Source organism: Chanodichthys erythropterus, chromosome 16 (genome assembly GCF_024489055.1).
Source record: "Chanodichthys erythropterus isolate Z2021 chromosome 16, ASM2448905v1, whole genome shotgun sequence".
NCBI classification, from domain to species: domain Eukaryota; kingdom Metazoa; phylum Chordata; class Actinopteri; order Cypriniformes; family Xenocyprididae; genus Chanodichthys; species Chanodichthys erythropterus.
In genome coordinates this window covers 34,150,122-34,167,054 of record NC_090236.1, presented here as the reverse complement: position 1 = coordinate 34,167,054, position 16,933 = coordinate 34,150,122, and the positions used below count along the sequence as shown (strand labels likewise).

General features: G+C 39.4%; 1 protein-coding gene across 1 annotated transcript in view; it reads left to right on the top strand.

The window, feature by feature from the left end:
• Positions 1-1,077: 1,077 nt before the first annotated feature.
• Positions 1,078-16,933, top strand: part of pappa2 (pappalysin 2) — a 72,288-nt gene continuing 56,432 nt past the window's right edge. Inside the window, exons 1-3 of the mRNA XM_067363316.1 lie at positions 1,078-1,897; positions 4,113-5,175; positions 13,698-13,846. Coding sequence (XP_067219417.1) covers positions 1,078-1,897; positions 4,113-5,175; positions 13,698-13,846 — 2,032 coding nt within the window. The remainder of the gene's footprint in view (positions 1,898-4,112; positions 5,176-13,697; positions 13,847-16,933) is intronic.

The following is a 16,933-nucleotide window of genomic DNA, read 5'->3' as shown; positions in this document are numbered from 1 at the left end:
GATGTGAATGGCACTGGGGGAGAAAGTGAGAGTAGAGGCATGCATGCAGGGGCTGGGCTGGACCTGGGTGAAGTTTTCTTTCCTAATGGCTGGGCTAGGGGCTGGGTTTGTGATGTCAGGCTGGAGGAAACAGATAAAACGTTTAGCGCGTTAGTTTGATCTGATGTGGAGATGTGGAGAGCGCGTGCAGCGGGACTGAGCCTAGGAATATAGACACACACACGGAGCGCAAGAGGAGTCTCCGCACCATCTCAAGGTGATCCAAAGAGTCGTTTTCACTTGGAACAGCATGGCAAAAAGACAAATCTCCTTTCAGTACCTTCACATTATTGGATATTGATCCATATTTTGTGAAAATAAAATCTTTTTAAGCGGACTTTCACAGCTCCCTGAAACACTCCACTGTTAGAATAAACCTCGACAGACTTTTTATTTTAAAATTTTGGCGGTTTGTTCGCAGGACGAAGCGTGACCGCGAGCATTTGGACGCGACCCATTGCGCGCCGGTGAAAGGTGGCAACCTCACATAACATTTATCCAGCGTCACATCTCTCCAAACAACCTTACACTGTACAGACAGCAAGCTATGTAAGTCTGCAATCAAACGCGATACTATCGCTTTAATTCGACCACAATGAGGATACATTATTGCGCGCGTAATTGAACTATAAGTGAATGACAATTAGACTCAGAGCGCGCTACAGAGACAGCTTTGAGGAGATCCACGAGACACGAGATGTTGTGTTTGGAGCTAAGCACTTAAAGTAGACAGTCAGTTAGGGTACTCATCCAGTTGCATAAATTGTAAATCAGTTGAGGAACAGACTTGATCCACCTTGATGCACTGACAATCTCGACTTCCATTGTCATTACAATTTCTTTTTAAACAGTAAAAAAGATACTCATTAACACACCTATTGTAACTTAAAGACAGCATATGCTAACCCTGATAAAGAAAAGGCACCCAAAACAATTTAAGCGAAGCAACCATTAGTTCCCTTCCCAAGTGCAATTCAAAACAAACAAACAAACAAACAAATGTCCACGCTTTAAAAGCTACACCTTCTCCTCAATAAAATGATGATTTTTAGACTGTTAGCTATTATTCTTGCAGTATTCCACGCTTGGCCGCTGAACAGCGCTCAGTCAGATCATATCCAGAAGTATAAACGGACACTGGCACAGAAAGCGGACCGAGCGCTGGATGGTGAGCAGTGCGGCTCAATCAGCCGAAAGCGGCCGCCGCGCTCCACGGCGCAGCAGTACCCCCTAGTGGGCATGACTGGAAAGTACGCTCGCTTGACAGACTTGCACTTAAGGAAAACTAAAACATCGAGGTCGTGTTCAGGTGAGTGCAGCTCTAGTGACACAAATGCGGTTAAATTAACTAACTGGAATAGTAATGAGAAGGAAAAATATGAAGAAGAGACTTTCATATGGAAGAAAGAAGGCAAACAGTCACAGGAGGTCACTGCTCCTGGATCTACTAAATCACATAAACCCCTTAAATCCATATCAAAAGGACACCCTTTACAGACAGATAAGGGTGGTGATTTGATAGACAGCTTGTCCTCATCAAGAAGGGTTGCACGGAGCCTTCCAGTGTTCAGCAAAGAAAAAGACGTCCCAGACACCAATATCCACCACATCAACCACTCAACAGATAGTGATGAGTACTCTGGGGAGCAAGAGGGTCTGCAGAGCACTGCTGGGGAGCTATGGAGGGCCGACGTACGCGATGTGCCCGCAAAGTGGATGACAGCTGTGTATTTCAGCGGTCAGGCGGAGCAACTAAAGGTGAACCCTGCATTTGGCTTAGAACTTCCTCGTTCCAGGTTCACGTTAGAGCTGTGGGTCAAGCCGGAAGGGGGTCAGAATAATCCTGCCATCATTGCAGGTGGGTGTTCATTCATACATCACTCTCATATTCTAAAATCACTCTTTTCATGTCGGAAGCTGAGATGCAGCTTTTTTTGTTCTCAAAATTGGTTTTCTAGGAATTGGAATTGTCATAGGCTATTACTTAAAGCAGCAGTTATTACTTGAAGGATACGTAATTCACAAATAGCAAATGTCTAATCAGAATAAATACTGCTGTAAGGCACTGAGCCATGCAGACCAAAATGATTATGGGAAGTCAGATTCATTCCTCGAACTCGCCTCAGTTCATCAAGTGCATCAAATTTGTGCGGTTGAATCTGTGTTGTGTCACACTTTGACACGTTGTTGTTTCATTTAAGAGGCCTTTGTTTGAGGACATCAGCCGACAAGCAGATGAGAGGAGAATGGGGAAATCAGCTGCTTACGAGGTGCAAACGATGAGTAGTGCTGCTAAGGGTGGAGGGTTAGAGGAACAAGTGGCCACCACCTGCTCAGTCTCAGTGTGTCCTGTCTGCTGTATTTAATCACTTGTTTAGTGCATATGGCCCATTGCGTGTCCAAGATTTGATTCATAAGCACAATGTTCTGGACACTGTACTCCTCACATTGACAGCTACCTCCCATCCAGCTCAATAGTTCGATATATTTAAAACATTTCATTTGCAGCAGAACAGAAGTAGCTGGTTTTTCACATGCAAAGCTGAAATGCGATTAATGTTCTGTAATATATATTTTATTTGATGTAAAATAAGGAAAATGTATCATTTATTTATATTTATTTTTATATTTGCTATTGCAAACCCATCACTAAAAGGATTTAATTTCTATAGAGGAGGCAGCATTCCAGGTTTTCCCTAACTTTTAGTCGCTAGGTTTTTGATGTACGGTTTTGACTTTCGATGCACATATGATGATTACAAAAACAAAATAAGGTGTGGAACATCACAGAAGGTGCCGGATCCCTCAAGGGAGCTTTCATAATCAGGTAAATGTGCATTTTTGAATGGCTGCTGAGGAGGGTCAATGTGGAAATGATTATATCTGGAAGTGCTTCTGAGACGAGTTCCCAGTAAGGAGAACAAAGCCCAGAGTTCTCTGGTTGTAACCTGCATGAGGCTTTTCCTCTACCGTGGATGCCAAAATACATGCTTTTAGGCGAAAGGGGGTGCAAATATTATTCATCTGTTTCTAACACTGATGAGTCATCCGTCAGACCTCAAAGAGAGCATTAGAAATTCCATTTTAAAATTATCCACCACTTGGATAAAATCAGTTTTCCCCAATGATGTGAAATCTTACAAACCTCTTAAATAAATGAGGGTTTGTACCATCTTGCTATTGTTATTTCACTATATGACATATTCATCATCACTAAAATCGTGTGAACATTCACTCAAGCTCCTTCTGAGGTCAGTAGCTTTCTTTTAACAATCAGTGGACGAATCTATTGTTATAAAGCCAGTGAAAAAAAAAAAAATCACCCTCTCTGCCAAATGAGCGTTCAAAGGCTTTACTGGAAGTGCTCTTTTCAGTGCTAACTTTTCTAAGTGATGCTATTCAAAAACATTCCCTTTCTCTCAGAAACACTTATCATATCGAAGCCATCACTCATACAACCTTACAAATAAAGTATTTCTTTAGCGCACTTCGTCTCGAGCCAAACTCAGCACTCCGGGCCAGTCTGACGTACTACTACTTTATTTAGTGGGAGACCGACACTATAAAAACAGTAAGATAAGAAGCCGAGCTTTAAAAAACGTAGTACCATCCAAGTGGATCGTACTCTGGAAAGGTTTATCTTCAAATTCATGACTTCAGGCCTGATACGCACAGAAATTAGCAGATGTTGTCACAAGCAGGAGCCCCGCACATGCATCGGCAGGCTTTTCCAATGAATGAAATTTCAGTGTGGTCTGTGTCCCTCAGGATATTTTGTTTAAAGCCGCCCATCTCTCGTTCTCCCGTTTGCAGGGAATAATGCACCCGAGTGTATATGTGCTCGCATGTGCGTGTGTTGTTGGGAGGGTGAAGGGGTTCCCTGACCTCTCTCTGTCCTTCGACGGTAACATCTGGCTGCCAGATGTGACTGCTCCGTAGGAAAGGCAGCTGGGAATATCAGTGGATTTGTTGAATGGAAATGACTTAAACTCTTAAACTCTTCAGATAATTAAATGACAATTACTCTGTGCTTGATGAAGCTACATTTCTGTTCATTGACTTTTTTTTTCTAGGCGTGTTTGACAACTGCTCGTATCCCTTGAGCGAGAAAGGCTGGTCTGTCGGTATTCGAGCGGCAGACCCTACAGGAAGAAAAGATGGCAGGTTTTTCTTCTCCCTTCGCACGGATCGTGCGCTCAAATCCACCACAGTCGTCGGACACCAGCGCTACCAGCCCGACAGCTGGACTCATGTGGTGGCCAGTTATGACGGCCACAAGATGGCGCTGTACGTAGACAACGCCAAGGTCGGCGAGAGCAGCGAACAGTCAGGTGACTTGTATAGCCCCTACATCAAGGCCTGTCGGTTGCTTCTGCTCGGCGGGCACCAGTCTGATCATGAACACAGTTTCCGCGGGCATTTGGGAGGCGTCACGCTTTGGGGTTATGCGCACACTCACAAAGCGCTTTTTAAAGGTCACCAACCCCATGCAGAGAAACAATCTCCCCTCCTGTCCCAGTGGGCAGATTTCTCAGAGGTCGAGAATCAGTGGGCGCCCTACAAAGACCGTCACAACCCAGTCATTGTGGCTCTTCCCATCCCAGAAAGACAGCTCGTGTCTCCATTTCTGCCGCCTCCATGCGGCGTGACTGTGTGTGACAATGCCGACGTCGCCCTCAGTTATAACCAGCATTGGCAACTTAGAGCCGAGAAGCGCCTGCGTTACCGCATCGTGAACGTCTGTAAGGATGACGGCGCTGACCCAACAGTCTCTCTGCAGCAGATCCAGCTCCAACACCAAGCCTTGGAAGATGCCTTCCGTCCTTACAATATCACACTGGAGCTCAGCATTCACAGCGTCTACAACTCTTCCCTCCAACGGCGCTTCGTCCTCAGCAACTGCCACATTGCAAAGGTGGGGAACCGCCAATGTGACCCCGAGTGCGACCATCCTCTCACGGGCCACGATGGGGGCGACTGTTTGCGCATGGGGCCCTGCTACAACTGGAAGCGGAGAGATGGCGTCTGCAACCCAGAGTGCAACAGCATTCACTATGATTACGATGATGGTGATTGCTGTGACCCCGAGGTCACAGATGTCGCAAAGACCTGCTTTGATCCAGAGTCTCCTCAGAGGTAAGCTTATGCTTCAATATGGTTCCACTTTGGCAACTAACTTGAACCCAGGCATAATTTTAGTGGGATGTGCAAAATGGTTCTTGTTTTGGTCCTAACTCAAAGATTGCAAAATCTTTCTAGCAAAAAAACCTCAGGATGATATTTGACTGACCGCTTGCTTCTATTGAAATCGATGCAGGTACCATAGTCGACTACCATATCATTACATCAACTGTGCACATTTATATCCTTAGCAGATGCATTCCTACCAAAACTGCGTGCATTAAAGTGCTAGGTCTTAAAGGCCAAGACAAAAGAATTGAAAGCATTCCCTATCCCTCGCTGAGGATGTCTACAAACTGTTTTGTGTGTGTGTGTGTGTGTGTGTTTTGAGTTCAAGAAATTGACAAAAGTTATGTGCTTGTTAAATGTTCTCACAGCAGCATCAGGAAAAAGGAAACCATAGTGTCTTATTGTGAAATAGTGTTCACTTTTTTTTTGTCCTTCCAAGATTGTCAGAGCATTTTGTATTACTCAACATGCAAAGCATACAAATCGGCCTTCTGGAATAGCTTTAAAAAGCATGCAAAACTTGGATGTAGAATTGAGCCAAAGTATACACTTAATGTGGCTAAACAACAAAACCAGAAGTCTCGGCTCTATTCATTGTGAAAGGCAGGACAGTTTTGCTCCCGTACAGATTGTTTGATGGCTTGTCATAGATTCTTTCATTTTTCTAATGCTACATTTATATAAGTAGACACTCACAAAGTCGTGCTAGTACTAGTCGTACGTAAGATATATGGTGATAAAAGCATCGTTTTAACTCCCTACCTTTTTGCTAGGAATTCAGACTGAACTTATTGCATGCATGCATGCATGTTTTAATCGTATTCAGTCTGAATCTTGTAGCAGGATAAAATTGCTTTTATGTCAAAATTCCAGATGCAGTCTGGGAAGTGTTGTTCCAGACTCAGTGTGCAATGAGACCTTGTGTCTCAGCCACCAGCTGTTGTCATTTTATGGTTGCTTGAGAACAAGCTTTCTTCAAGATACGCCTATCTGTTCCTAAAGGGCCCCTGTAGAGATTAATAGGACCCCAATGATACCATTGGATGGTGGTCTACACTCTTTTGGTTGTTTTGTCCTGGGACACTTTTAAAGTGGACAACAGCAAGTTTATAGCCAAAATCCACATGCAAAGGTTTTTTTCTTCTTCTGTTCAACGTTGGTGGATAATAAATCAGTTGAACGCCATCTCAACACTGTTTCTACAAGGTTTGACTGCTTATCACGGCCTGTTAGCCTCTGCTGGTAGGTGATGTAACTACACATTTTGCAGACAATAAATCTTTCAGCAATTCAAAAGTAGTTGATAAATAGTTATATTAATAATAATAATAATAATAATAATAATAATATAATTGCAACATACACTACCAATCAAAAGTTTGGAGTCAATGAGACTTTTTTATTAATTAATACATTTATTCAGCAAGGACATGTGACACTGAGACTGGAGTTATGACTGCTGAAAATTCAGATGGGGCATCACAATAATAAATAGCCTTTTAAATTGTAATAATATTTCACAATATTACTGTTTTTACTGTATTTTTGATTAAATAAATGCAGCCTTGGTAGGCATAAGAGAATTCTAAAAATAAATAAATAAATACAAATCTTACTGACCCTAACCTTTTGAATTGTAGTTGATTTGTTGCTAATATTTTATTGTTTTTCCATTTCCCAGTTTGTTTTGAAAGGCTCTTAAAAGTGTGAAATGGATATTTCTCACTTTCACGCAGATCAGGATAGTCACTAGTGAAGGGCTTGGGACATTGTCAGTATGTAATTTCCCTGCGATCCTGTGCCAGTCGAGCAACTGCCATTGAGATCAATGGGAATGCTAAAAGATATCTTTCTTCAGGGAATTTCAGACCTCCTTAATTCTGTCAAGGCCAACAGTTTGTAGTAGTGGTGACCTAGAGTAGCTCGCTGTCCTTGGCAACCCATATTCAATAAGCTATCCAGAGGTAACCCAAAGGTTCTTTCACTGGACTTGTTTTTCTCTAAATATGATGTGTCAATACGTAGAAATGATAATAGCCAATGGGACCGGATTAACCTTGGGCTCATAGACTAAGAGGTCTTTCTTTACCATGCTTGTGCGTATCTCTTAAGACAACAGTTCAGAGTTTGCAGAGAATTAATGCAGGGATGACATTTTGATGGCAATTGTATAGCGTGCTTTTTATGGGGAGGTCTGGGATTTTAATGTTTTGCTGTGTGAGTTATAGCCCAGGTATCTGCTGTTGGGCAGTGAATCTCGAGGACCTGCCAATGGCTGTCACTACTCAAATTTGTTGTTGGAGCAGAGAGAAACAGCACAGGGGAACCACCAGGTGCTTTTTTGTCAAGCTCCAGAAATGGAACAAGAAGAAAGCAAAGACGTTTTAGTCCAGACATTTAAGCCAGTAGAACTGAACTACCTGATATCTCTTCTCTTTAGTAATGAACTTTGATAGATGCTTAGCAATCTTAGCGATTTATGATGTATTTATTTATTTATTCATTCTGCTGCAAGATATGTGGATCGGTAGTTTTCAAACTACCGGTTTCAATAATTTTTATTTTTTTAGTTTTTAGTTTTTCCTGTTATTCAAAAGGATTGTTTCCACCTGAAAGGTGAAGTGTGTAGTTTTTTTTTTGTTGTTTTTTTTTCATAAAAATACTTCATTCTATCCCAGATTCATGCACAGGGAAAACCACTTTGTGTTAACATCCGGGGGGTATTCCAGAAAGCACGGTTAACTTACTGTCACATAAACCCTGAATTCTCTGTTGATTAACCCAAACCTTGCTTACTCGATGTATGCTGCTTCCAAAAACACGTCCAGGAGTAAGTTCAGCCAACCCAGAGTATGTTCCCAGTTAACACAACAGACATTCTCAACAGAGCAATGAATTGATGATTCACCATGTAAACAGACGGGCACGCCATTGTACAAGAGAGGGTCTGTATCTCTTACCAATGGAGAAAGCGTAACGGCTAACTTAATCACGTGTGGCACCTCTCAGCCTATTGTGTAATGGCCTCCGGTCTCCTTCCCGGCGGAGCGTTAGCATTAGCTGTTATTTGATAAGATATCACATATGTATTTTATTATAGAAATTATAGCATAGAAAACATCCTGTTATATAAAGGAAAAAAAAGCAGATCCATGTGTGAGATGATAATAAATATTTCTTAAACAAACTAACATAACCTGCTCCGGAGCTATGGCTACTTATATACCCTGAAAGTTACCTCAGTTTTTGGAACCGAAAGTTGAGGTTATCCTCTTACTTATTCTCAAACATGCCAGGTACTGTACGTCACATAACCTGCTTTCTGGAATACCCCCCAGGAAACACTCAGAAAGTGTAAACACCTGCTTTTAAACTTTGTTAAAGTAAAAATATATGCAGTAAGTAAAAAGATACAGTATAAAATGATTATACAAGTACAATTATGTATGTATTCCAAAGTTTGGGGTCAGTGAAGTTAAATAAATAAATACATTTATTCTGCAAGGACACATTCAATTCATTAAAAGTGACAATAAAGGCTTTTATTGTTACAATGTTACAATATAATGTTACCTCACTAGGTTTTGACCTTGTAATGTCTCAACAAAGTCAACGAGTGAAGGTTAAGAGGGCATATATTGAGTTTGTTTCCAATTTTCATTTTTGCGGCAGAACTTCAGTCTCAGAATTACACCCTGTGCCAGTCAAACCGTAGTGCCGAGTGCCAACCAACCCGAGTCTCCCTGACACGTAATTGCTCTGATTAGATTAGAGGACTGAGCTGACATTTTCATTTGCTGTTGTTTTATTTTTCATATTGTGTTTGTTCCCTGAATAAGCATTTTTGTGGCATCAGTTGTTTTGTGGTTAGTATTAGATTCCCCTGTGTGAAAGCTTAGGGATAAACGGAAAACGTTTTTGGATAATGGATAATTGATTTGATTGATCTGTATAGAAATATGTTTTTTCTTAAACATATTCAAAAGCTGGACTGGTAAATGTCTGCACTCGCAGCTTACGGTTATTAGTTAACCACTAATGTCCGGGCATGAAGGAAGTGTTTATTTAAGGCTTGAGTCTGAGTGTTGTTTGGGAAAAAAATAAAAAACTGATTATTGAATCCAGCCGAAATATTATTTGATTTGGCCTCTTACACTGTAAAATGTGATTTGTTGCTTAAAAGTACAAAATTGTGTAACTTAGATGCATTGATTTGATTTAAAATGTTTGATAATGTATTATTTGTTGAGAAATTACACACTTAACTTGACTCATTTAGTTAAATGACTTTGGATAACTGCATTCCTCTTTCCATGAGGAATGTTAATTCAACACATCAAGTCAATACATCTATGTTACAAACTTTTGTACTTTTAATAGGGTCATTCCATGTCAAATCAACCAAATTTCAGAAATTCCCCCAGCTCAAATATTTGATTTCTTAACATTTTTTTTCTGTTGAAAGACAAACGGACAGTGTAAAAAGTGTAAAATGACAATTTTCACCTGAGATTTAGAGCCAAATTAGAGGGGTGTAAAAATGACTTTAGAAAGATGGCAGCATCATTATTTTATTTTTACACAGAGATTAGGTCTATTAGTAAAATCTGTTGGCTTTAGCAATCTTTGTTTCATTATATGCTAACAGAGACCGTTCAAAAATGACCATTATTGCTTTCCAGTGAATAAACAAGATAAAATTTCTTGAGAAGATAAATTGCTAATAAAACAAATAAGTAATACTGAAACATAACATAACTTATTTTCAGAGAATATATTTCAAATTAAACTGATTTGTTTTACCCCTTTGGCAACTATGTTTAACTATATTTTATTTAAGCATAAATTTAACATAATTTTATGACTAATTTTAAGTATATGATTAAAAAGGAAAGACAAAATACTGATTAAGAACATTATTTTTTTGCAGAGCTAAGTGATTGTGACTAAGAAAAAACCCTTGTAAATTTAAATCACCTGTCATAACGTGCAACCTTCACTTTTGCTAAATGCGTTTTATTGCCAGTATTCTGCATCTGATTGACTTTACTTGTCTATCAACAATAATTCACTATACAAAAAATGATGGTCCAAAACACTTATTTACCAGAACACATCTGGAAAAGAACATTGTTCACCTTTATGTCATGTGAATATAAATTTGAAATATTTTACTGAATTAGCCATATAGGAGAAATTTAGGCAACTCAAAAAGATTGGCTCAGCCTTTGCTTGTTTAATAAAAAACAACGTCAAAAGTACGATGCTTGGTTTATTCTCGTATGGAACGGGTCCAAGAAACAGTAGGTGGTTCGGCTAATGGGCTCGACCCCTTCGGCATGATCCAAAGGGCATTAAGAACCGGACCTCTTCAAACCAACAAGCCAATGATATGAGGTGCAAAGACTTAAGCAGCTATGAAAGCAAACGAGAAAAATTACACGTGCCATATTCCAAAGTAAAAATAAGTTAACAACACACATCAAAGCACCTCTATGGCTATTCATCACAGCTGGGAGTGGAATAAAAAAGTGGGTAGTCGTTTCATGCGCCATAACCATTTCGAACAATTATAATCTGTAATCTTTGTGACATAAAGTGATTTTTTTATGACTGTTGTTATTAAAACTGCTAATAAATGTCAAGAGGCGCATTTAGAAACACTGTATATGACATTGTAACACAGTAAATTTTATATTAGTTTTCTTACAAATTCCAGTTTCTTATTTCTGATGGCATCTACCATCGTATAAGTGTCATTTTAAATCGTTAATTTAGTCAAATTTGAAATCATCAGTCCCTTTTAAATCTTGATTTGACAGTCTCAATCCATCAAAGAAAAAGTGAATAACCTTGATCTTTGAATAACTTTGATCAATGATTCAAACTGAATTTAATTCTGCTGTAAAACAGCTCTAAAAAGACAATAGTATAATTATTCAGCAGGATTTAGTTCACTGTTGATTTAGTTCAGTTCAATGACTGTGTATCAGTCATCAATTATGAAATGAGTTCACTTTAGCTTAAACAGCTCTGCAGAAAATGGTTGGCTCATGTTTCATGTGGAAATCATGTTTGGCTCTCATCCAATCGTGTCAGTGCTGTCAAATCAATAATATTAGTGAATATTAACTGAATATTGGGGGGGTATTTCATGCATTCTGACTTATTTACACTGTTAAAGAGGTGCATTCTCATGCTAAACTTGGCCAAAGTTTCAAAACACGAGTTGGACGTATGATGGAGTATTTCTGTGCCAAATCCACTACTTCCGGTTTCGGTACAGGATTCTGAGAGTTTTTTTTTGAGTGTGTCTGTATGACGTCAAAAGAGAGTGGAATTGCTTGTACAGGCACTTCTCCCTGATAAGTGCGTACACACATCACCCAGAGCAAGAGCAAGAGCACACCCATCAATGCTTTTCATTTGGGATACGGAAGCTGAGAGATTTTTCAACAATGGCTGTGTCTCAATTCAGGGGCTGCACCCTTCAAAGGCTGCATACATCATCGAGGCAGTCTCATTTAAGAAAAATAACCATTAGATTGCAACATAAGAATGAAATTACAGTGTTTTACACCTCACAATGTATATCAGTCAATTTTATTTCGGTTACTTTTCTTAAGTATGACATCCTTGATGAAGTATTCAGCCTTCAAATGCGACCTCCGGAGGACGCAGCCTCCGTAATGAGACTCAGCTCCTGTCAAGAAAGGAGTGTGTTTTTGGTTTTTAGGGAAAGATGACCTTTTTTAGCTTCCCAAAGAACCCAGCGTTAAGGGAACAGAGGATGAAGTTTGTTTTTCCGGGGCGGCAACAGAGTTGTGCACGTATATTTGTTTGTTCCCAGGAATTCAGTGATGAATACTTTGTAAACAAGTCCCAGTTCTGTGCTAGATTTGCAGATCGCGGGTGGTGAGTAAAGCTGAATCAGATGTCTGTGTTTTGTTGGCAATTGGCACGCAAGTGCATATAATATAAACAACACAAACGTTTTTGTTCCCTTTTTAGTTATAATGATGTCGCAGCTAGCATGCGATCTCTACGCAGAAGCTGTGTGCGCTCGTGACTCTGTAGCTCCGCCCACAGCACTAACGACAGACACGCCTCCAGGATCTCGGCTTTTTTCGGAAAGACTCGGTTTAGCATATATATCTTTTATAAATATGACAAAACTAAAGACTTTACGGAGATATGAATGATGCATTGTTACTCTATATGTACTCAAGATTAACATTGGCAGAAACTGTGTGCGATACCCCACCCCCCTTAACTTTTTTGGTCACCAGCCACTGTGGCTAGTGGTTTTCCAAAGTTACTAGCCACTCAGCATTTTCACTGACCATAATTTTGACATCAATACCATGAGGAAAAACTGCCATATTGATATTTTAATATCATCTCATAATTTGGCAGCAGGTAAATTAGGCTGCTGTCACTTTAAGACCTTTCACATGAATCCATTATACTGTTACACAAGTGTTTACGTTTACTTAAAATATAACTGAATGTGTTTACATGACTACTCGCCAAGACCGACATTTTGACATTATTTTGTGTGTATATTGACAAAAAGCAGCAAAAAAGAACTCTATTACTGAGAGGCGGCTTTATGTGTGCACACTTTGGGTGTCTACTAGAATGAATAAAAATTATGCACAATACATGCAATCCCACTCCGAAAGTCAAGCTCTATAACACCAACAATATTCATGTGGAGCAAATAAAACGAGTGAGTGAGGGGAGGCGGGTTTGTTTGTCAACTCACTGTCGGAGAGATGAGAGCAAGAAAGTGCAGCTTGTATCATGTATATGTTCTGCGGAAAATGAGTATTGGAATTTTTCAGTATCGATATGTATCGAAAAATTAATATTTTTGACAACACTACATTGCACACAGTTTATTATTTCAGATTAGGGCTGGGCGATATATTGCGCACATTTCGTCAGTAAAGCCGGTTCCCTGATTACCGCAAAATTGCCATCACCTGCTTTCAAATGGAGCGGCATTTAATAGACAGAGCCGTAGTTCACTGACAAGCTACGCAATATCAAGTTCATTATCGAAGGCGATTCATCTGCGATACCGACTTTACTGACGAAATGCGTGTGACAATCGCATGCGATATATCGCCCAGCCCTATTTCAGATGCTTTTTTAAAAGACTACAATTGAAAAATGTATAGCCTATATTATATATAAAATTCAGCCCGCCAAAGTGGCTAGTATGAGTGACCGCGTTTGGTGGGTTGACGGGTGTTAATGTGAAGCCCTGGTATCAAGGAACCCAAACTCAGGAGACTGAAATGGAGAAAAAAGGGAAAAAAAAAAAAAAGAAAAACTTGGGAGAAACCAGGCTTAGTCGGTGACCACTTCTCTCATTTGGCCAATGGCTTTCATGCTGTTTATTCATGTTTATGTCACTTCCCTGCAAAGTGCTTGACTGTGTGTCAATATCTCTGCTGCAGGGCTTATCTGAGCATAAAGGAACTGAAGGAGCTGCTTCAGCTGAGTAGTTCAGACATTCTCAACGTGTTCTTCGCTAATAATTCAGCACGTGAGGAGCTTGCTGGGGTCGCCACCTGGCCATGGGCAAAAGAAGCTCTTACTCATCAAGGTAAGTTGTAACTCAAATGTAACCCAAGAGCTCATGAACATGACAAAGTGAAGAACCCAAGTCCAGTTTTATTAGAAATGAGGAACATGAAGATTTAATGATGATGGCTTATATATACTATAATATTATTATACTATAAGCATAACCATGATTCAGCTAGACTAGACTGTTTTACACCATTCTAGGTGTAGTCGATTGTACATCTAGACAAGCGGTTCTCAGCTCTGGCCCTTGAGGTCCTGAAATCGCCCCCTATACCCTCATTGACTATTCCTTACATTAGTCCACTAATATAGTCCACTTGAAGGAGTGAATGAAAACGAGTGAGTGAATTTGGACACTGAGAGCACTGGACGGGCTGTCACTTTTATATAGTTTGTGCTTGAAACGTAGCAAACTGGCAGCTCCAGTAGAAATGAAAAAAATTATCTTGAGCTCTGTCATGAAAACACAAATTCTTTGGAACACAAATTAAGATATTTTAGTTGAAATCCAATGGCTCTGTGAGGCCTCCATAGGGAGCAATGTCACTTCCTCTGTCAAGATCCATAAAGGTACTAAAAACATATTCAAATCAGTTAATGTGAGTACAGTGGTTTAATATTAATATTATAAAGTGACGAGAATACTTTTGGTGCGGCAAAAAAACAAAATAACAACTTATTTAGTGATGACCGATTTCAAAACACTGCTTCAGAAAGCATCAGATCATTATAAATCAGTGTATCGAAACATGAATCGGATCGCGGGTCAAACCGCCAAACTGCTGAAATCACGTGACTTTGGCGCTCCGAACTGCAGATTCGACACACAGATTCACAATGCTCCGATGCTTTCTGAAGCATGTTTTGAAATCGGTCATCACTAAATAAGTCATTATTTCGTTTTTTTGCCGCACCAAAAATATTCTCTTGGCTTTATAATATTAATATTGAGCCACTGTACTCACATGAACCGATTTAAATATGTTTTTAGTACATTAATGGATCTTGACAGAGGAAATGACATTGCTCCCTATGGAGACCTCACAGAGCCATCGGATTTCAACTAAAATATCTTAATTTGTATTCTGAAGATTAACGAAGGTTGTACGGGTGTGAAACGACATGAGAGTAAGTAATAAATGACAGAATTTTCATTTTTGGGTGAACTAACCCTTTAATTAATCAATTTATTAATCAAGTAAAAATTACTTTATACCTGTATGATATTACGAAGTAGCCACTTTGGGAAGTGGATGGATGGAAGATTCAGCTGCCATCTTGTTAGTCGCGTGAATTCATTCGGCCCGCGGCGCGACTCTCACAGTGCATTATGGGTAATATCTAGCCATTGAGTGTACTTCGGTTGCACATTCGTTATTGCGGTGCATTGTGGGACTGAATGAGTGCACTCGGTAACGTCCACTATTTTTTCGGACAACACTACAAAAAGCTGACCCCTCAAATAGTGCCATATTTAAGGGTATAGAGGGTGATTTCGGACACAGCCCTGCAGTTTTGCTCCAACCCTAATCAAACACACCTGAACCAGCTAATCAAGGTCTTCGGGATTACTAGAATGTTAAAGGCAGGTGAGTTTGGATCAAGGTTGGAGCTAAACTCTGCAGGAAAGTGCAGGAAAGTCTATTCTAGACTAGACTAAAAAAATAATAAAAATTATTACATGACTATGACATGATGAAAAACACAGCTTAGCTATAAACATGATGTGATTTGACTAGACTAAACTGAACTATTCTAGACTAGACTTGTGTGCAGAACTCGCCCAAGGTCTGGCTGGTTAGCATGGATCAGTTAGCCCCTGCTGGTAGAGGTCGCAACTACACCATCTGGTTTTAAAAAGCATCTCTATTGATGGCCTTTCAAAAGGCAATGTTTTATTGCTTGTTTTTTGAAATGCTCTTAAAAGGGTGAAATAGATTTATATTTTCCCACACATTTGGCATCATAGCTCAATATAGTCACTAGTGAAGAGGTTGGTAGTATGCTTGATTTTAGAAGGGATAATAAATAGACAAGATAACTTTAAAATAAAAGACAAATTAATATTTCAAAATAAGGACCAGGGACTTAACACAAAGACCATCCATATGTACTAAAGACATTGTTAAAACAGTTGATGTGACTGCAGTGGTTCAACCTTAATGTTTCGTTAGATCTGCCTCTTGGCCTCCACGGACAATGTCAAGTAGTCGCTAAATTCCCCACTACACATGTGTTTTTTGTACCTAACGCCATACATCTTCTTGTTCATGACTAACTTTTTTTTTCGATCGCCTTAAATCTTTTCTTTAAAGAAACAAATTCTTGTCTCTTCCTCCTTTTTGTCTGTGTTTGCCTTTACGAGATTAATGGGCCGTAATCTCAGGCATAAAAGAAAACACTTGCAGCACGCATAGATTTCCCTGTAGATTGCCCCTTAATCATTAAGGCTGTCCACCGGGAGAGAAGAAAAGGAACTCGACAACAACCAAACAAAAACAAAAGGAGGGTATTACCCTGTTTCCATCTCCATCCAACTGCCAGCTGATTTTATAGTACCCGTCGTTGTTGTGTTTTAGAGCTCATTAAAATGAACTTGGTTAAGTCCAGCTCCTTTAAAAAGGAGATTTCTCTCAAGCAGGAAGGTTTCTTATATAAGTCCCCCTCCCATTGGTTCAGGATACATGATCAGGTCTTGGCTTTTTGGGTTATAGCTTTTGTTAATGAGATGATTTTGGCCTGTGTGTAGAATGTGAACTTTTAAACCGATATTAGCATAGTAATTAGCGCCAGCTTGTTTTTGTGAGCTTGAATTTGGTTACAGCCTGTTTCTAAAGGATAATTGATAACACTTTACATTAATGTTCAATTTGTTAACATTTAGTTAATTTATTAGGTATCAAACCAACATTTTCACTGCATTTATTTATCTAGATTAATGCTACTTTATTAATATATTATTGTTTCATCAAGTGTTTTTTAATTTATACAACTTGTAAATGTAAAAACGTATTAGAACATGTATTAGAAATGATCATTAACCAAGATTAATAAATGCTGTAAAAGTATTGTTTGTTGGTATTTCATGTTGCATTAACTAATG